Below are 22,855 nucleotides of genomic sequence, written 5' to 3'. Positions count from 1 at the left end.
GCTGGCGAGTATATCATAACAGGACATGACCAGACCCTTTTCTAGTATGCAGAGAGATGCTATAGTATAATTTTAGCTCTGAGAACAGTTCTTCAGCATTCAATACTGTATGGGATTCTCACACATATTTTAGCAACCTGCACTATGGTTTTCTTTGTGAATTCAAGCACTGTCCTTCAATCCCCAGATGTAAAAATAAATAAATACTACAATTAAATAAATAATGGACAGGACTCATTTATTTAAATATCTTTATCAAGATTATTTTTGTTTTTGTCGTCTTCAGAATTCTGAAAACAATGTCTCAGTTTTTGTTAGAAAAACAAACATACCAAAACTGAATCTTGTTTAAATTAATCTGAATAATCAAAACACTGATCAATAAAGGTTTCTTTAAGAGCGTGTTAAACACCAAGGGTTGCCCCTTGTGGTGGCTGAAAGGTTAGTGTAACACAGACTTAGAAAGCATTTGGCTGTCTAGCGGTTACTGACCTACAACTCTCAGTAATATAGGGGCATGCTGGAATTTGTAGTCCATCATAACATAAGAGAGCTGGTAGGCACTGGTTGGTTTTTACAAAAAAAAAAAAAAAAAGAAAAAATAATAATTTGCAGAATAAAAACAAAGTGAATTTACTTATTTGTGATTCTAGCTAAAGAAAACATTAAAGATGTGTCAACACCCTGACAATTACATGGACTGGAATAGAAGGTGTTAACACAATGAAAATAATTTAGTGAATAAACAGATTTCCCAAATCTTCAGTGCATCCACCCTATTTACTTGTGGGGTGTCCTCCATAACCCACTACAGCCAAAGAATGAGAGAAGTGCAATACAAACTCATCTGATTTGTAAACTGGATCTCCACAATCCATTAACGTCATTTCATTTGGGAGACGTTTACCCTGCATGCCCAGCATGGGGTCAACTCAGAGTCCCCCAAATAAACAGGAAGCCCTGTCAGTCAGTTGAATAAAAAATAGTCTACTTGATTAGTGGCTCACTCTAGCCACTTGCAGCTTCCTCCACTATAAGGGTCATCTAGGACTGTACAGTGACCAATGTAGCAGGAAAAGTGCGCTAAAGATGAGCAATTTACAACTTTCTATAGCGAAAGGTATCAGAAACACTAGTATGACTTTTCAGTAGATACGGAGAATATTGAATGTGTTGTGTGGGATGGTCCTTCCTCCTGTTCAACAAAGAACTAGTGAGCAGAAAGCAGCTCCTGATCAGTGCTTTAGCCAGCGGCTGGGTGGCAGCGCAGTTTAGGACTCCAAACTGGAAAAGACTATGATGATCCACTGTAAACTTCACTGACTCTCTTGCGCAAGTGACTGCAGAACTCAAACATGGTGGCAGCCAGACTCTGGTGGATGAGGTAGCGAGGAAGCCGGCCCTGCACAGGGAGGGAAAAACAGAGAGCCTGTTAGAGCCCATTATTGTGGGGACATTATACAATAAAGAGGTAAACTACTACTATAAATAAGAGCAGCTTGCAGAAGAAATGAGGCGTAATCAAGTCGATTACAGGGAGTAAATTTGATATACCATATGCCTGATAATCTACATCTATGCCTATACAGCTGTGCTATGCCGACCATACCTCAACGTTTTCTTGCAGAACAGGACTCATTCATGGCAACAATAAAACACAGATAGTGAAGCTAATATGATGGTTAAGAAGCAGACAGGGATATCACAGAGATGTTCTCAATGTGTAAGGTTCCCAAGTCAGGCATGGGTGTAAGAAAACGTAACACTTATTTTATTTAGCCTTCAGATGGTTTAAAAAAGGCAGACAGGATAACCGTTTCTGAATGTAGTAAGAGCGCATGTATAGTCCTTTTACATCCTAACATCTTTCAGATCTATACTGCTTATTATTCAGCCTCTAAGATCTTTAAGACAAATCAGAACTGCATCCTATGCGATAAATACATCGTACAACTCACACAGGCATAATATGGCAGCCTTATGTAGGCCGCACCTACTGCAATATCAGATGTAGACCAACAGGCTCATTATGAGGCACATGCTATTTGACCAGTAATTTAGATCCCTGCTCCAAATTCACAAAATACACCAATGAAAGAGAAAATTCAAAGACCTTCAGCCCAAACATCATCTCCATAATTGAAGGGAATCTATTCGCCCTTACGGGCAAACTAGCTGCACAATAGACACAACAGTACTTGGTCCACAAAAACTAAAGAATATAAAACTCCACTTGGTAACAATAGTTATCTTGCTTAAAATGTAATCTAATGCTGACCCATACCATAATGCTAAACTATTTGTTCCTGCTAATAAAGCTTTATTTGAACAGTGTGGTATTGTAAGATACATCCACAAAGCTACAGAAGGGCGAGGCAAACATTCCTAAAACTGTATAATTAAATTAAATCCATTGACGTGCAATTATAGAAACAACTGCCACAAACGTAGTGGAATAAATAACAAAAACAACAGCGGTTTAACGCTAACACCATAATCACGGCAGCTCAAAGCTTCATTTCCATAATTCCTGTTATTTAATAAAGAGAGACAGTTTAGAATCTGGTATTTTGACCTTCTCATTTTTTGCATGGAGCCTTGGGGCCCAAGAGCACTAGGTGGAGGATTACTTATCCATATGATCTAAACTACTGTGTATGCTCTCTTAGCAACAAGGACACCATAGCACAGGTGCTGCTATTTATCCAAGCTGTGATGTTTAGGAACTTCAAGAAAGTGTAATTCCAGCCTAATTAGTCAGAGCGAAAGTCGCTCAGTCACATGGCTGAGGTAATAAGTCTATTAATTATAAAAGTCATTTATTTTTTTAATGGTCACTGTTGCCAAGCTCTCCAGCAAGCCGGCATGCTACTCAGAGGAAAACTTATTTGGGGTCTATGAAAACAAAGGTATAGTTTTATTTGTGGTATTGGGACAACCTGAGCACAAAATATTTACTAACTGGCGTCGTTCAGGGCAAGGCAAGTGAATGAATCCAGATTGTGTAGCAGGACACATACCTTTAAATCAGTGTTGAGGATCCATATAAATGTACAAACAGAAGGGTTCCGAGAGCTTTTTAACACAACAAAACCTCCTGGTCCATTCTCCCCCCTGACAAGAGAAACAGAGACACATTAACTCACACAACTTTTCAGCATCCGTGCACACTACGGGCCCGATTCATTAAGGAAAGTAAAGCAAAAAAAATGAGTAACTTTGAACCTTGGCAAAACCATGTTGTTTTGTAGGGGGGGGGGGTGGATTTAAAATGTGAGGACCGATTTATAATTGGGTTAGGGCATTTCCTAGATCAACTTTTAATGCCAGTGTAAAAAAAAGCTATTAAGTATGTGTGTGCTACATGAAAAAAGAGCCAGTATTTTCAAAGTCAATTTTCACCCCTTGCATTATAAGATTGTTTGTCCAGGTGCAAAGTTGCTCATTTTTGTTCCTTAATGGCCCTACAACTTCACAATATACTCTGTATGTAAACCCTCTAACAAATCCCCTTCTTGCATGTAACATTTCACAAATTTGCATTGAGACTGCATTTCTAATCAAGCATTGTAATTTGTCATAATAAATACTTTGTGTTTGAAAACTGAATTAACTGGAAAGTTGCCTCCCTACTGCACAAGGCCAGACAGAGATCATACTGGCCACAAGCCCCATTAAGCAACTTTATAATGGAAGTTCCCACATTTTATGTTTACTACTTGTACATGTAACACAGGGTGAATCACAGTATAGAGAGACAATCAATGCTATATGGCAATACATATTGTACACATTCAGTCTTTTTGCATGTTTGAGCACTGCACCACCTAGTGGCACATGAAAATATCTGAAACTCTGACAAGTCCTGCTCTTAGATGTAATACGTAAATGTTTACACGTCTTGTACTGCATGGAAAGTGCTGTTTATTCACAAAGCATATTAGCTTGCAATGGTCCTAACAATACAGTCTTCTCACCGGACGTATTTTGTAAGCGGAGGTCTGGCATGGTGTGTGCCGGCAATACCCGCTGATAAGTACCGGTCCTTTCTTCTCTCTATCCGTCGTATATTCACAAAGTCCCTGGTGTGCAAGATGGGTATTAGAGGTGGCGAGCCATAACTTATGACAAGTAATTAATACAAGGAAAACGACACTAACCTAGGAGACACCACACCACCTGCTGCTCCTGCCGACACGTCATAGGATACAAGAGTGTTATCATCCACACGCTGCAGGATCTGAGTAACAAATGACAGGGATTAGATTGTTTCTGCATCAGATCTCAACAGAAGGGAGAATGAAGCGTAGCGTGATGTGGAAGCACTCCTTTACTCACAAACATATCTCTGATCGCTCTCCTTAGCCATGGAGGGAAAAATTAAAGAGTTGGCCCTCTTTTAGGCAAACCTGCTATTTAACCAGGTCACTCCAGCAACTGCACTTGAGATTTTAAGTTCCACCTCTGTGGGCATGTACTGTATGCGGTAACTGATTGGACAGCAGCTCTACCCAAACCAATCAGCTACTGCATACCAAATATGCACTAGCATTAACTGTTTGAAAGCCACATGCAGGTAACCATGGTATTGCAGTGGAAAAATCCCCTACAAAAGGGTGTGACCTGTCTTAATAGCAGAAATTGCACAAAAGTTGACCCATTAAAAACTGTTGAAGGTACAAGGCCCTCATTGACTTTTAAAAATGTTTCTGTGCAGAATGAGACAAATGCTGACCTGACATACAGCTACTGTCCTGTTCCACAAGACCATTTTCTCAGGTTGCAAGATTACCTCTTGGTATACAGTCTCTGCAGGACACTGAATAAGAGCCTGAGAAGAGTGGACAGAGAATGATCAGGAAGTATATGTATATATAATAAATAAATTATAAATCAGAATCTAACTTTACCCTGTGATTTAACCTCTCAAATCCTCTTTTACCTTTAATATGAAAGTCTTTCCATGGAAGGGGATGTCTAGTGTGTACACAATGTCTCCAATTTCCTAAAATACAAGGAAAGAAATGAATTAAAATCAAATTCTAAACTGGTATTCCCTGTAGCCGCATAAGACAATGTGCAATTAGTTTGGGTGTCCAGTTAAAAAATGTTTTTAATTTTTTTTTACCAAAATAAAATAATCATACTGTTGTGGACAGCCTCACATATAACACATGGATATCATGTCTTCGCATTCCTTTCTCTGTCAAATGACAAAACAGTGACTGTACTTCTTGAAGTAGATAACTACCGAAAAAGATAAGTGGAAGGCAAGTGTCCTGGAGAATACAGGTCTTGAGAAGATATGGGATACTCACGTTATTCTTTTCAAACTTCCAGTTGACTTCCTGTCCCAATATCTGCTCTATAATTTCCATAGCCTCTTTTCCCTTCCTCACATAATCCCGTTCTTGAGAAGTGACAGCATTCCTCCCCAATGCTTCATCATCGTCATCAAACTCATTATCTGACCCTGTGTGGCAGAGGAGAGGAGTATTATTTATTCATCTTTCAATTAACCTTGGCGTATCCATGAGCCAAGAAATTGATGAAAGGAACAAAGTGGTGGGAGAAAATCAGTGACAAGTAGTAAATGTATTTACAGACATTTCAGACAGGGGCGAACGGCACTAACCTGCAAAAGACTCTGGTGGGGAGTAAAACTGTCCTTCAGAGGGAGCACCTGGGTACAGGAGAGGAGGACGAAGAGCAGCAGCCTGAGCAGCCAGATACCCTAGTGATACAGACAACATGGCAAACCGCTCAGCTGAGCACATGATTGTGAGCAAAACACCTGCTGCTCTCTGTCCCGTCATCTACAGCCCATACTGTAGCCTGAGTGTGTACTCACATCGATCTTCCTCTGCTTCTTGTGTCAAGACCTTGAAGTCCAGGAACCATGTCTCCAGCCACGCCAACACAAAAGACATAATGGGCAACAAGTACCCAAATGCCCCCTTAGACAGGAGCTGAGGGGAAAAAAATATCAGAGGCACAAGAATTAAGTCACATGGTGTGAAAGAAAGAAGAGAGGATTTATGTACTTATGTTAAATCCGTTTCTCTGATTCCGTCTGGGGGACACTGCTTACCATGTGTTGTGGAGGGGAGCTCGGGAGTTGGCACCTAGCTAGTTAACTTTAGCACTGTTGACAGACCCCTCCCCTCTACAATCCCCCTGCCTCTTCCTGTCAGTTAATTAAAAAGCCCCAAGGAGAAAGGTCAATCAACCAAGAGCAAACAGAGGAAAAGTAGAAAGGAGGGATCGCAGCGTCTCCCAGACGGAATCAGAGAAACGGATTTAACGTACATACATAAATCCTCTTTTCTCTTTCATCCAGTCTGTGGGACACTGCTTACCATGGGGACGTTCTAAAGCAGCCCCCTAAGGGTGGGACCGCTCTGAAAACCCCGCTCGTAGGGCACTACGAGCGAAATTTGCATCCGCGGATGCGAATACATTAAATTGATAGAATTTGGTAAATGTGTGGACAGAAGACCAGGTGGCTGCCCTGCAAAGCTGGTTGGCAGAAACCCCATTTCTCGCTGCCCATGACGCCCCTACCGATCTGGTGGAATGGGCCGTAAGTCTCTCTGGGACAGGACGGTTAACCCTTAAGTAAGCCTGCTTAATGTTTGCCGTAATCCATCTCGCAATGGACTGTTTTGAGGCTGGCCTGCCTCTTTTGTTAGAATCATAAAGAACAAACAGAGAATCGGTACGTCTAATCTGAGAAGTTCTTTTGACATAAATACGGAGAGCCCTAACCACATCTAACTTTTCCATAGAATGTTGATCAGAATAGGAAGTAGATGAAAAAACCGGAACTACAATTTCCTGGTTCAAATGGAAAGCCGACACTACTTTTGGAACAAAGGAAGGGAGTGTTCTCAATACAGCTCTGTCCTCGTGAAAAAACAGATATGGTTCCCGGCAAGACAGAGTTCCCAATTCCGACACCCTACGTGCCGATGCAATTGCCAAAAGAAAGACGACCTTCCAGGTCAAACACCTAAAATCTGCCACAAGTAAAGGCTCAAAGGGAGGCCCTTTAAGCATATCCAGTACCAGGTTAAGATCCCATGGTGCTGTAGGCTGAACATAGAGAGGCTGAATATGTAAGACTCCCTGAAGAAAAGTCCTGATATCTGGCAAATCCGCTAACTTCAGGTGAAAGAAAACTGAGAGTGCTGATACCTGAACTCTTAAGGAACCTAAACGGAGCCCTGCTTCCAGCCCATCCTGAAGAAAGACCAACAAGCGAGGGAGGCGAAAAGACGAAGTGTGACAGGACTTATTTTCGCACCATCTGATATAGGCTCGCCAAATACGATGATAGATGCGAGCCAAAACCGGCTTTCGAGCTCGCAGCATAGTGTTCACTACACTGGGGGAGAAACCCCTAGCCCCCCAGAGGCTGGCTTTAACAGCCATGCCGTTAAACTGAGCCGAGGTAAATTCTGGTGACGAAAGGGACCTTGAAGAACAAGGTCGTCTCGTGACGGAAGATGATATCCTTGTCCTTCCGCCATGGAGATTATGTCCGCGTACCACACTCAACGCGGCCATGAGGGAGCTATTAGAATTACCGGCAGACTGCCTTGCCTCACTCGCCTGAGCACGCGAGGAAGCATGGGAATCGGGGGAAACAGGTATCCCAACCTGAATTCCCATGACATGGTCATCATGTCCACCGCTACCGCTAAGGGGTCTCTTGCCCTTGTGCAAAACCTGTGAACTTTTTTGTTGCGTCTTGAGGCTATGGATCTATATCCGGAAGACCCCACCTCTGAACTAGAGACTGAAATACTTCCGAATGGAGGCACCACTCCCCCGGCATCATTGGATTTCGACTTAGGTAATCGGCCTCCCAATTCTTTATTCCCGGAATAAACACTGCCGAGATTGCTGGATCATACTGTTCCGCCCAAGCAAAAATCTGAGCTGCAATTCGCATTGCAGCTGCACTCCTGGTTCCTCCCTGCCTGTTGACATATGTCACAGCCGTGGCATTGTCGAACTGAACTCTGACTGGGTGGCCCTGAAGGAGGGTCTGGGCCCCCTGAAGAGCTAAAAGAATTGCCTTCAACTCCAACGTGTTGATTGATAAGGCTGATTCCTGAACAGACCAAAGTCCCTGGAGCCGGAGGTGCAGGATTACCGCCCTCCAACCTCTCAGGCTGGCGTCTGTTGTGGCTATGATCCATGACCATGGAGCGAAAGACCTGCCCACCGACATGTGATCCTGATTCAGCCACCACTGGAGTGATTCCCTCGCCCCCGGAGACAGCGAGATCTTCTGGAGATCCAAACATAGGTGGGATCCTGACCATTTTGTTTACAGATCCCACCGAAGGGGATCGTTTCGAAGGAGGCCACCATCTTCCCAAGCAGCTGCATGCACAAATGAATTGAGGGATTGGGAGAGGACAAGACCTGAGATGTTATAGTTCGGATTGAACTGATCTTCTCCATAGGCAGGAACACCTTCTGCTGACTGGTATCCATGATGAGTCCTAGGAAGACCATGCGTTGGCACGGAACCACCTGGGATTTCTTTAAGTTTATCAGCCACCCATGGCTCTCGAGAACGGCTATGGTGAGTGCTGACGTAAGCAAATCTCTGAGGAGGATTTGATGAGTAGATCGCCTAAATAAGGAACGACCTGAACTCCCTTTAGGTGAAGACACGCTGCCATCACCGACATGATCTTCGTGAAGACCCTTGGAGCTGTGGAGAGGCCGAAGGGAAGAGCCCGAAACAGATAGTGGGAGTTCTCCACTGTGAATCTCAGGAAAGACTGATGATTTCTCCAAATGGGAACGTGGATGTATGCGCCCTTTATGTCTATGGACGCCATAAACTGATACTTCTCTAGGCAGTTTATCACCGACCTCAGGGACTCCATACGAAATTTGTCCACTCGTAAGTGCACATTGAGGCACTTTAGGTTTAAAATGGGTCGAAAGGACCCGTCCGGCTTCCTGACCAGAAAAAGATTCTAATAAAATCCCTTCCTTTTCTGGTTGTCTGGGACCCTACAAATGACTCTTTGCGAAAGAAGAGAGGCGACATAGGCCTGCATTGCCTGTCTTCTTTGTGGATCTCGGGATAGCGGGGTTACAAAGAAGCGCTGTGGTATCGGCCCCATCAGATCTATCATGTACCCTCTTGAAATAATGCCCTTAATCCAAGGGTCTTGGGATGACGCTGCCCACTGTTCCTGAAAAAGAGACAGACGTCCCCCCACCGGCGCCATCCCTTGGAGAATAGAGTGGCAGTCAGGACACAGGCTTCTCCTGAGTCTTGGAGGCCTGGCGCCTAGCTGCAAACGAGGACCTGCCTCTGACAGACGAGCCTCGAGAATTCGGTTGTCTACCTTTTAACGACTGTCCCCGGGCAAGGAGGTTCCCCGAAAGGACTGACGAAAGAAGCTAAACCGTAGGGCTCGGCCTCTACCGGAGAGGACCGGCAAAGAGGTGCTTTTGCCCCCCGTTGCCTGGGAAATCATATTATCTAATTCCGGGCCGAACAGACCTGCTGCTGTAAAAGGAATGGATTCCATGGATTTCTTTGATTCTGAATCCCCTTCCCAGGATTTCAGCCATAACGTTCTTCTAGCTGAAACTGACGCAGCCTGAATAGAGGACACAGATGCTGTGCTCTGAGCCGCCTCATAAATGTACCCTGATGCCTCTTTTAAATGTAAAGCTAGGGTGATCAATTCTGAATCCTGTAAGGACTCAGCCAGTTGCTGTGACCATGCTTCCATGGCTTTAGCAACCCAAGCTGAAACAAAAGTGGGTCTAAAGGAAGAACCCGTTGCTACAAATATAGATTTTAATTGAGATTCCACTCTGCGGTCAGTGGTATCTTGCAGAGTTGCTGAGCCCGGGGCTGGAAGGAGAGTGTGTCGGGCCAAACGGGCTACTGGAGTATCTACTTTCGGAATTTCCTCCCAGCGAGCCACGTCCTCCTCCTGTAATGGATACAGGGAAGAGAACCTCTTTGGAACAGAGAACTTTTTATCAGGCTGTTTCCAGGCTCCTACAAAAGTGGAAGCTGCTCAAATCAATTTATAGGCCATAACAGGTGCTTGAAAGGGTGGGGTTATCCTGCAAGGAACAAACACACAACATTTTTTCCCCCAGCACACTGCTATAGCCAGCAACAGATCTGCCATTTCTACTGTAGATGTTTCCAGGCTCCCTCTGCAATATCTCCGAGTTCTACAGAAGAGGGAAATTGAATAACCTTCCTTTTGGCCTTCTTAAAGAGAATTCTGTCTCTAGGACTAGGATCCTCCATTTCTGGGAGGTCCAACGCCTGCCTCACCGCTAAAACCAAATCATCAATAAACTAATATAGTTCCCCCTCTGCAGCTTTCTGTCTCTCCTCTTTTTTTTTTTTTTAAAAAGGAACTTATCCTTATTTCTGGCAGAGTTATGGAGACCTCTTGAAGAGGTCTCCTGCAGCGTTGAATACCCCGATGCCCCCTCCTATTTTCCTGAGGGGGGATCTTGGTATGGCCCCCGACTCTCCTTCTGTGCACCTCCGCGGACCGATGACATCATCATGGCCGCCGGCGAGGTAATGCGATAAGCAGCGCTCTATGCCTATAATGGCAGCGCCGGTTATTGTTGGAGCCTCCATAAGTGACAGCGGTCCGGGAGACCGCTTGTCACTCTGTACTGTGACTGCTAATGCTCTGTCAGAGGGAGCAGACTGCTTTCAATGGCAGAGTCTGGTCACCGCTGCCCAGTTTCTGTGAGTGTGTTCTCTATATAGAGAACACACTCCCAGCTCTGCCCTAATCTAACTCTATGTCTAAAAATAAGAGAAAAATTAAAGTTATTAAAAATAAATTAAAATAAATCACTAGCTGTTTCTAAACAAGCCCAACTCCTTTGGGCACCTATAAAAAAACTGTCAGGAAGAGGAAGAGGCAGGGGGATTGTAGAGGGGAGGGGTCTGTCAACAGTGCTAAAGTTAACTAGCTAGGTGCCAACTCCCGAGCTCCCCTTCACAACCCATGGTAAGCAGTGTCTCCCAGACTGGACGAAAGAGAAATAAATGTTTTTGTGAGGTACTGAAGACATGTAAAAAGTTGTGAACGGCTGAATGACCAGCTCACAAGTGCTTCACCACACACCCCAGTTCTTCTGTTGTTCCCGAGAGCTGATCGGTCACACTTTTATCAAAGGACCATTAAGCTAACCAAACACACCGTAATACTGACAGCGATAATCAGGTAATTGACCTGATGTCACAGCATGTGCGGCCTCAAAATGAGCCCAACACACCAACTTATAATGACTGAAATCATCTGTATAATCATTGGACAACGTGTGGTCATCCTCTGACAGCAGTGAAGCTGGACGAGAGCAGCCTATGCATGAACAACTGGACCTGTCTTCAGATACCTATGTGTGATTTTATTCCACACCGATTCTGTTACAGAGCGGTAGGATTTCCCTGTGTGTGGCCAACAAGAAATACAAGTTTTAAAAAAGGTGCTACAAATAACATTCCAATGTTTGGCATTGTATTTACATTTGCTGTGTAGCAGAGTGTAAGCCATTTTTCTGTTGGCTTGTCATTTCAAACAATATGAGGCTAGCTGGAGTGTCCTTCAAAAGAATTACTGACAGTCTGCTGTGAACAGGAAAAACTCTTTCGAATATCTTCAGTCCTGATAAGCTCCGGATATCTTTACACAGATTTGTCAAAGTTATTAGCAGTCATTTTATATAAGCTAATCTGAATTTTAGTTTTGATGACCCATTTCAGCTTTGATGGGCAAAATGTGGATGTGTGCCCTGAAGCTTTACACAGAGGGAAGTACTCACCTGTGACATAATGACTTTGGCAATGAGAAATGCGCTGGTAACCAGGGTTGTGATCTGGGAGAAAGCAGGGTGAGCTGTTAGAATTCACTTAAAACCAGTGGTAAATGAGGAACTTGCAAAGCAAAGCTAATTACTATTTTGCTGTAAAGGGTTTCTGGAGAGGATGTGTGATTAAAGGGGTAATATGGAAGCCTCTACTTGTTTATAAAAGCATGCACATAATGTAGAACTGGTGCTCAGGTATTTGTGCAAAAGAGGTGCTGTAACCCATAACAACCCGATGACTACTTTCATTTTCTAAACTGTTAAAGAAAAGGACAGTTGGAATCTGGTTGCTATGAGTTACACAATCTTTTTTGCTGTAGTCAGTGCACCAAGATTCATTGATCACCCCAGTTATTCAACAGAATATTGTACCCCTTAATAAAACATTTCACTTTGGAAGGGAAAGATTTCAGTACCTAATAGACTCTCGGTTATAATAAGTACATGCTGAAAATGATTGTTTTTAAATCTGATTTTGTGATTTTCTTGCATTCACTTTGCAAGCCTGCATACGAAATATATTATTTGGCAATTGTTATGCAAAAAATTTGTTGCCAAATATACTCAAGAACAAGATAAAATAAGCTTTTACAGATAAGGTACATTAACATTTATATATAAAGGACAGCATACTAATGCAGCACTACATATTGGGAACACATTACTATATACAGCATGTATATTCTGCTCTAGTCTCTCATGTGGAAATATTAAAACAACTGGCATGAGAGCACTGGGCAACAACAGTCTATTACTTTTAATAATAATTGGCAACTCTTTAGGAAGCTTTTGAAATGGACGTACAATAATAGAACAGAACTGAGTAATTTTAATTTACAAAAGTAGTTTGGAAACAAGAGTTTTGACTTTATCGGTCTGTAACATCATTGTTATTGTAGGAGTGTCTGGATTAGAACAGAGCAGTGGCAGTTTGGCATTTGCAAACATGAAACATTCTAGAGATATAAGGATAGTCAAAGGTGTATGCAGTGAGTGTTCCGGACTCCTGGAAGAGCAGGCTTTCTCTTGAAACCAGTCTGAAGCAGGGCTTAATGCCGGGATCTCGTCATCCTGGCCTACCCTGTGCTATGTAACGTTGAGATTCACCGACGGGATGCGGAGGTACCTGCTCTCCCAGGAGTCGGGCAAGATTTTCCCTAGAATTCAGGAGCCTATAGGACATTTCAGGACAGTAGGCAAGCATAGGAATCCCTTCTCACTCTCCGACTGCACATTGTGGAAGAAACAAATGTGGACTGTCCAACTGCTTCTACAGACTAATGCCCTGGCCAGTGATCAGTTACCAAGTCTGTTTAATATACTTACCATGTACTTCATAAAAACCTATAGGAAAAAAACAAATCCCAGAATACTTACTGCTATAGCCCACCAGTGTCGTAGACGGAGGATTGCATAACCGATAAGGAGAACAGAAAACCTGAATACTGCCAAAAGCTGGAGAAAGAAAACAAATAAACTAATGTGATTAACAGGCTTAGTTTCCTATAAATAGCACACAATAGAAAATAAACAAATGAGAAATGCTGACTAGGTTTGAGCTGTCATAATATACAACAGTATCTGATTTTAAAAACCTTCTAAACCTTTATAGATTAGCAGAAAATGAAAAGATTAATTAAGCTAGAAATTAAATCCTAAAGCCCCTCTCCTCCCATGGTAAACAACGTACTCTAGCCCCTGCTTCACTGAAACACAGTAACTCTGCCCCAGGTAATGGTAAAGCATGTTGGGGTTAGGCCACTGCAGAACAAATCAGAAGAGTCCTTCAGCACTGCAGTTTAGCTTTGGTCAGTATAGAAGTTAGAAGGAATGTTCGGCAAACGTTCAACTGTACGACTGTTCAACTGAACAAGTCTGCAGAGTGTGGGGTAACAGTGTTTCTCAAGCAGGGCTACAATGGGCACATTATTTAACACAGTGTTTGTGTTTAATGGAAGTTTTTTCATATATTTGTATTTAATTATTTTAATAACGACAAATTAAGTATGGAATTATAAATAAACCATAATAATAATAATGTGTTGGTATTTGACAATTGTTTCATTAAAAAAAGGTTCATGATAACCCACACTAAAAAGGCATTGCAATCCATAGATTACCCCTGATCTGGACAAATCATTATTAAAGACCCACTAAATGCCACAATTTAAAGTAATCAGATATGAAGTGTTAATGTAAAAATATACATTGTTCACTATTAGCCTTACATTCCGCTGCAGCTTTGTTAAAAAGTATTACCTCCCCATCCCACTGCAGACAACTGCAACACATCACACATCTTTAGGACAGTGCAACTGGATTCAAGCCAAACAAAAACAGAATGAGTTGCTGTGACTATAATTGACCCTGCCCCGTGTATGAATTAACTAATCCACACTGTGCATTTCTGCCAAACAAGACTGAAAAGCTGTCATTTATTGTTTGCTCGGTTAGCACTATTAACATGGAAACCTGCTGTAGAATTGTGAAAGAGTAAAGGATGAGCACTAGTTATTACATGTATATTATTCAGCTCAGAAATAATATATAAATATACTGTATCAAATAGTGACTTTATTGCTTCTTAAAGCTTTAAAGACACCAGTATAGAAATGCATTTTAGTGAAAAATATTACTGAGTTTTAGGGAGGAATATGATGCATGAATATAATGATTTTAAGAAACAATTGAGTGCAACAGTAGGTGTATGCTATCTATAAGAATTGCCAGGACCTTCTATCCCGACCCCTCTCCACATTTTAAGCCCTCTATCTGCGCCAATTTTCAACCAAAGGGCTAATTTCAACACTACTACGAACTTGCTCCTTCCTCTTCAACCTCTAGGGCCTCTCACGAACTGGCTTGGGAGCGGGACCTTGGTGAGGAGCTCTTGGAGGAGGAATGGTCTGACATTTACGAAAATGCCGCTTCTAGTTCCATCTGCGTTAGAATCAAGGAGAACGCCTACAAAGTGCTATACCGATGGTACTATGTGCCTTCGCGTCTATGCAGAATCCTCCACGACTCATCTGATCGGTGCTGGCGAGGCTGCTCCCAAGAAGGCACATTTCTCCACATATGGTGGTCGTGCCCAAAATTATCAGGCTTCTGGGTTGAGATTAGAGGCCTGGTTAGTGCAATCCTCCAGGTGGACATTCCCCTGGAACACAAATTCTTTTTACTTCCTCTGGGGGCTCCCTCGGCATCCCGACATCAGAACAAACTGATTAGGCACATTGTTTCGGCAGCTACTTGCCAAATAGCGGCAGACTGGCGTTTGCAATCCCCTCCCTCCATGCAGTCTATAATCAATAGAGTCTGGCAGACTCAACAGATGGAGTATATGACCAGCATTATTTGGAACACTTCGAGAGCTTTCACCAAGGTTTGGGATCCATGGCTAGACTTCTTTCAGGCGTGCCCACCCTTTACATAACCCAGTCCTAATACCTCACTTTTTTCTTGGACTTCTCTCTTACAGTGGATCTAGTCACCTCTCACCTTTCTTCCTTTTCTCTCGCTCCTTTCTTTCTCTATACCCTTTCTTTCTCTCTCATTAAAAACTTTGGGTCACTGGCTACCACTACATTTAAAGGTTCGTTTGACTAAGTGTTTCGCTTGTTTTATGCTGATCATTGATTTGATTACTTTTTGACTACTTCTGTTATCAGTATTCTTTTTGTCAATCGTCTCTTATTGTTGTATTGACCTTGCAAAATAAAACTTTAAAAAAAAAAAAAAAAAAAAAAAAAAGAAGAATTGCCAGGACAGGGTTTATAAATACAGGAACACGCAGTCTACTCTGAACAATAGCACTGGATGGGAGAAGAGTAACACTTACAAATATGTCAAAGAATGAGGTACTAAATTTGTAATCGACAATCTCCTGTTTCAAGTTCTTCTCAATTCCATTATTAGTCTAAGAGAAAGAAACAAACCAGACAGGAGTCATTTGCTTGTATATAAAACACTCCAGGCATGCACATGACAGGTCTTAATCAGCAATATCACATCTTTTTTTTCCACTGTATTTTGTTATTGATATCACTATGTTTCACATTATGTAATCAATGTGGAAATGAACAGATCTGGTCTAATTAAAAGCAAGACTATAAATGTCAACAAGATAGCAAGTGGAACAATTATTCTACAGAGAGTGACATTTAAGAAAATGGATTAAAGAAAAAAAGAAAAACGGAATGAATTAGTTCTGTCCTACGTTTCCTGTAAAAAGGCTGATTCTATGTTCGATAACCCTGTGTGGGTGGAATTGTGTGTTGTATATTAATGTTTTGTGAATCTAAAAATATATTTTTTTTTTAATTAAATAAATACAAAATGGCTAATTATATCTAACATCCAATCATCAGTGGACTAAAACTGCTAAACTGAATGTGTTATTTTTGAACCCTGTCTGTGGGTTACAGGACATTTGGGTAGAAGTCCAAACATGGCAGACTGTAACAGGCACCCATCACTACCTGCAGTTTGAGAAAGAAAATAATAAAAACAGAAGAGGTGATGGGAGGATTTCATTATAAGAACAGCAAAACTATACTAAAAGTAACAAAATGGCAATGACCCCCAATGAGTGTATACTTCTGTCCTTTAAGTCATATCTTATAAATATTTATCATTTTCTCTCTGCACAGACTCCTATTTTTCCCCAAATAAAGGCTTATTTGTTGAAAGATTGAAAGTTGAAACCCATTACAAAAAGTTGTTAGCTTTTAAGAGTCTGACAACACTAGACTTCTTAGAGCTGAAATCTGATTGGTAGCTATGAGTTATAGCACAGGATTCCTTTTTTTTTTTTCCAATTAGTCAATAAGCGACTTCAATTTTATAGGTCTCTGTAAAGCTGCTGCCAGCTTACCACAGTCTATACAAACACATCCATATCTAATTCACCTTACTGGAATGTTCCTTTAGATATCACTTATATTTGGACTTTGGGAGAATTCTGTACTTTCCATTTGGAATGGAATAACCAAGACAATGGTTTGCAATAGACTGCAGTCAAGGCCTAGGTCACCCATGCAACAGTGTAAAACTGCTCAAAGACCTGGGGGTAAATGCATCATCCTCCGATTTTTTTCAACTCGCCGGAAATCGGCGACTTTGCAGGTAAAATTTTAAGCGGCAATGGCTTGTAAAGGCAAGTTAGCCTTTACAAGCCATTGCCGCTTTAAATTTTACCTGCAAAGTCGCCGATTTCCGGCGAGTTGAAAAAAAATCGGAGGACGATGCATTTACCCCCAGATCTGTAGACAATCTGTCCACAGACCTGGTCTGAAAAACTGGATTTTGAGAGGCGGAAAGATTCCTTCTGGCTGCATTAATCACTGGCGACAGGGTTTTCCTGCTCTGGCAGATTACAATTTCTTCAAACCCAGTAACCGTTTCATCAGATGGCCATACTGCTATTTCAGGCCAGAAATAAAACCAAATCAGCCAACAAAATAGTCCTAAGTCTGGTCAGCTTTACACTAATGTGCCATTCACGTGTCCATTACAACATTAAATGCACAGGTATCTTAAACTTCTCTGTCCATTTGTTCAAGTTTTCACTTTGCAGCCTCCTTCACAATCCTGTCTGCTGACAATGTGTCCGCAATCATTCATTTGCCTGCCTTGTCACCTGCTTCAAAATCTTTATGACTGATAGATACTTCCTCAACTTGCACTGGTATATCCTCAAACACTTACTGAGCCGAGCCCACACAGACATCACTTCTTTAAAGTACTGTAGCTGGATGTGCAATCAATACTTATACTGTTATCATTCCGAGTGATGAATGTGCCGTCTGCCAGCTGCCCACTTAATCCTAATTTTGTTGGTTTTTTTTGCTTCACACTGATAAATGACCTTATCTGAGAAAAGCCAGAAGCAGAAAGGAACAACTCATCTAAAACAATAACCTGTACAGGTTACATATATTGCAAGCTCCCAAGGGCAGAATCTAATCATCTTTTTACTAATCGATGCCAGCGGACCTTATTAAATTATACAAACAAAACACTGTAGGGTGCATTAAGAATACATCAACCATTGCATCATCATCATTTATTTATATAGCGCCACTAATTCTGCAGCGCTGTACAGAGAACTCATTCACATCAGTCCCTGCTCCATTGGAGCTTACAGTCTAAGTTCCCTAATATAGACACACATTCACACAAAGACAGACAGAGAGGGAGAGACTAGGGTCAATTTTGATAGCAGCCAATTAACCTACAAGTATGTTTTTGGAGTGTGGGAGGAAACCGGAGAACCCGGAGGAAACCCACGCAAACACGGGGAGAACATACATACTCCTCACAGATAAGGCCATGGTCGGGAATTGAACTCATGACCCCAGTGCTGTAAGGCAGAAGTGCTAACCACTACGCCACCGTGCTGTCCATTGCATGTCTCCAACATGAGCAACACATCATGTTTTTTCCTATAGAATTCAAGACATAAATCTCCATAAAACTTGATGCTTCCATGCAAATGCAGGTGTGTAACAAATGAGCCAAAGGTCATCGTAATTGGTCAACCTATTATTTCAACATATGATATGCTGCAGCTTTTTGCAACCAGTGATTTGCCACTAGAGATTGCAGAGCCACAAGGAAATATATTTTACTAAAGGTAGTCCAGAAACCTGTCATACAGGTATGAGGGGGAAAGAAAAGAAAAGAAAAAAAAAGAGTAAATAAATGTTGCTGTTTTCTAATGATGTCACAAACATAGACATATGTAGGCCCTGAGCATTTTCTCCTAAAGTTACTGAGGAGCATTGTTAAACAATTTAATGAAGAGGGGAATGCATCTGGCAACATTGGAAAAGAAAAATGACATTTGTGCCTTAATAAATTTTATACATGGTGCTCTAAATTAAAAGAAATGCCTGCCAGATATTATGTCTATATAAACCTTAAAAATTTAATTTTCACATAAGAATAACAAAGATAAAATACACTGGTCAATGTTAAGATAACTTTGCACTGTTTGCTAAAAAGCAAAGCATTACCTCAAGACTATACTAGATAACTGAAGTTCCAACCACAGTTCTCTCTATGAGGGAATTCGATTGGCCACGTTACTTTTTTTTGTGTGCACTATTTCCGCTATTACGGTAATCGTGCACTTAAATACCATTAAGGTAATTTCAACGCCGGCTTTTTGCTCGTTGCTCCCTGAGCCACGAGCAGAAAGCCTGGTTGAATTATTACCGTAATAATAATAATAATAATAATAATAATAGAGTTATCTTGGTGCTAATCTGGGGGGGAATTGAATTCCCCCCTATAAGACCAACAAAAAAATAAAAACGTGCAATATCATTGGCCCATGAGTATGAATCCACCAATACGCACAGGTGCAGAGTTGGACACGTGTTATAAAAAAAAAGTGCAAGTAACATTTGTGACACATGCTTGAGGTCAAAAGATCAGCAAATTGTCTTCGCTATATGAATCGGGAGAGTGGTATTCTACAAAATTTCAAAAGGTTGGAATACTGTAGATTGTGGGAAAATGCATGAATAAAACATTACAGGTATATTTACATTTAGTACTACAGTTTCAAGTACACTGGAATTATTTACAGGAGTTTATTACAGGTCTACAGCAGTACAAAGCAGGCTAACCACAACGTCATGCACTATCACATTGAAGGATACTATTAATGGTTAGTTTGTAAAACTGCATAAGGTTTACTCAATACTCACATTGAGCTCAATGATCCACAAAAGGGATATGAACAGCAGATCAAATGTGACAAAAAGGCAGAATGTTCGGCGTACATCAGAGATCACCCTGCGCTGTTCTGGGTGCAGGTAGTACTGTGGGGACAGGCTCTGGCTCAATGATGAATTGATAGAGGCGATAGCAGGAAGACTCCTCTCTAGATCAGACTGGAAATCTCCTGGGACTTTATTCATCTTGGCAAGTGAAGGGAACATTTAGGGTCAGGAAAAAGTGTCACCAGTCCATCTGTCAAGTGCAAAGTAGGGTAAAAGTCAATGTATAGACACAACATGTACTGACCACAACACTGCCATAAACCTCAACTAAACAAAGTGACAAAAAGTTGGCAAAACCAGCCCTTACACCAGTGGTTCCCAAACTGTGTGCCTAGACTCCCTGGGGTGCCTTGGAGATCTCACAAGGGTGGCTCGGCCAGGGCCAGTGGTAAGCAAGGCGGAGGACTACTTGGTAATTATTTTGGCTTAGGGGTGCCTTGAAAAAATTCTGGAGACCCTAAAGGTACCTTGAACTGAAAAAGTTTGGAATCCACTGCCTTACACAATTCTTTTCCTGATTATTCACACCTTTACATTCTCATTACCAAGAATTGCCTTTAATTCCCTATGTCCTTAAATCATACTATAACACTTCAAACTATTAAAGCAAACCTTCATTACAGTCCATACTATCTGAACACTCCTCCTGCCTCAGTCTATCTTATGCTGTTTATCGCCACAGATCTCCACACTGAAACAACTTAACCCCAGTTCAAAGCACCCCAAGTCACCATCAACTGAAATAATGAAACTCTTAATTGAACACCAATCATCATACTTTAACATTACTTTATCTCAGACCATATTTCCTTTTAAGCTCTCCCTGTACTGCTTAACCCTCTAATATCCATTTAAATATTACCTTCATCACTTAATGGTTTCCCCAGCTCTCCAAACATTTCCTGCAATATTTAACCCTGTAATCAGCCCAGGAACACACCACATAGCACAAAACTGACAACAGCCTGAACCATGAACACCTTTCCCACTTCACACTCTCCCAAACCCATATATACTCATTTTGCCCCATATGCCCATCACATCACCCCACAACACCACATGTGCCCCTCACATTGCCCCACAATCGCAGTCGAGCCCCTCACATGACCCCACTACACAACCTGTGCCCCTCACGTGACACCACAACCTGTGCCCCTCATGTCACCCCACAACGCAACTTGTGCTCCTCACAGCACAATCATTCACATCACCCTACAACACAACCTGTGCCCCTAACCCCATGCCACCATGCATCCCCCACACATCAAACTACAAAACAATCTGTGCCCCTCACGTCACCCCACGCCATCACCTGTGCCCCTCACCTCTCCCCACGCCATCACCTGTGCCCCTCACCTCTCCCCACGCCATCACCTGTGCCCCTCACCTCTCCCCACGCCATCACCTGTGCCCCTCACCTCTCCCCACGCCATCACCTGTGCCCCTCACCTCTCCCCACGCCATCACCTGTGCCCCTCACGTCACCCCACGCCATCACCTGTGCCCCTCACGTCACCCCACGCAATCACCTGTGCCAGAGCCGTAACTTAGAATTCTAGTGCCCTGGGCGAGAAAGACAAATGACGCCCCCCTAGCCCTCAATTTTAACCAAATTAACCTAAAATATTCCTAAATTGCGCCCCCCTTCAGCGTTGCGCCCTGGGCGGTCACCCCTGTCGAACAGCCCTAGTTAGGGCCTTGACCTGTGCCCCTCACGTCACCCCACAACACAACCTGTGCCCCTCACGTCACCCCACAACACAACCTGTGCCCCTCACGTCACCCCACAACACAACCTGTGCCCCTCACGTCACCCCACAACCTGTGCGCCTCACGTCACCCCACTCCATCACCTGTGCCCCTCACGTCACCCCACAACACAACCTGTGCCCCTCACGTCACCCCACGCCATCACCTGTGCCTCTCACGCACCGCCACAACACCCAATGCTTCTCCCCATTTTATCAGTTACATTATCCTGTTATCAGTGGATCTACCGTCTCTCCGGTAGGTGGGTGGGTGTCTCTCCCGGTACCACCTCCACCTCCCGCCGGTCAAACACAACAACCCGGATGTAGCGAGAAGCGGAAACTCCGGAGATATCACATGATCGGAGAGCAGCTGCGGGTGGGCGTGGTCTGTGCAGTGCGGGACAGGGTGGAGGCAGGGATTCCGGTACCGGAATGTGTCTGCAGCACAGTGACGTGTTATATGCTGGATGCAGTATGTAGTCCCTGCTGTCATTCAGTCTATTTGCTGTTTCTTCATGTATGGTGATATGTCACTGCTATTGGTAACTTGTTTCAGATTTTATCATATCAATGTAGCTTTAATAATAATATTAATAGTAGTAATAATAGAATATAGTCACTTGGATTGTGGTGTCTTCATGTTTCTGGGGAGTTATCTGCACGTCCTCCTAAATGGGGGATTATTTGAGTGGAAAGCTCCTAGGGCTATGTAGAAGCTGAAGTGAGAATCGTATTCACTTCTTATTCACGCTACAGGTTCTTATTGAGAAAACTTTATTTTTAAAGGATTAATTCAGGTTGGATCACTGATTTAACATTAGATTAGCTCTAAAGTGTGCCCATTACACATATTGCAATTGTATTTCACCTGGTCTAATATGAAATAGGGCATGAAATCAGGTGGCAAAGTGGGCACAATCACTATATTTTATCATTATGAGTAAGTAGCTGTAGTTTTGCAAGGGTTAAATACCATTGAGACACATATTTGATAGTGGGAATCTTGGTGGTCAGTTCAGTGGCGCACGCAGGGGGGGTTTCTGGGTCTCCAGAACCCCTGCTCCGCTAACTAAGTGCCTGCCATAGTGGCACTGTCCTATACAGCAGGCTGCTGTATAGGACAGCGCTGCCGAAACAGAGCTGCTACGCGGCCGCATGCGCAGCGGCTCTCGCGTTTTTTTGGGGGGGGGGGTCAGGGGGTTGACTTTTGCCTGGCCCAACAAGGTTACCCCATTCCATCACCTGTGCAAAGTGGGTACTATATTGATCAGTTTGAATAATAAGCTGTAGTTTTGCAAGGGATTTAAACCCTTGCAAAACTACAGCTAAATACAGGCTAAATACGATTGCAATTTGTGTATGGGACCCCCTTTAGTGTTATTCTAATGTTAAATCAGTGATCCAACTTGATTTAAT

The 22,855-nt window shown here is 42.5% G+C and overlaps 1 protein-coding gene across 1 annotated transcript; it reads right to left on the bottom strand.

Annotated features, from left to right (window-relative positions):
• Nucleotides 1-234: 234 nt before the first annotated feature.
• STARD3 (StAR related lipid transfer domain containing 3) lies at nt 235-21,694 on the bottom strand. The gene is made up of 14 exons (XM_075177071.1): nt 21,661-21,694; nt 19,614-19,878; nt 15,737-15,814; nt 13,273-13,350; nt 11,851-11,904; nt 5,852-5,969; nt 5,636-5,734; nt 5,319-5,473; nt 4,943-5,005; nt 4,736-4,831; nt 4,161-4,240; nt 3,978-4,082; nt 3,021-3,114; nt 235-1,402 (listed from the first exon to the last, which is right to left on the bottom strand). Exons 2-14 carry the CDS (start codon nt 19,845-19,847, stop codon nt 1,295-1,297), a joined length of 1,362 nt encoding a protein of 453 aa, XP_075033172.1. The 5' UTR covers nt 19,848-19,878; nt 21,661-21,694; the 3' UTR covers nt 235-1,294.
• Nucleotides 21,695-22,855: the final 1,161 nt, after the last annotated feature.

Source organism: Mixophyes fleayi, chromosome 6 (genome assembly GCF_038048845.1).
Source record: "Mixophyes fleayi isolate aMixFle1 chromosome 6, aMixFle1.hap1, whole genome shotgun sequence".
In the NCBI taxonomy this organism is placed as follows: Eukaryota; Metazoa; Chordata; class Amphibia; order Anura; family Limnodynastidae; genus Mixophyes; species Mixophyes fleayi.
Note: the sequence above shows the minus strand (reverse complement) of the source record. Positions and strands in the feature narration are given on the sequence as shown.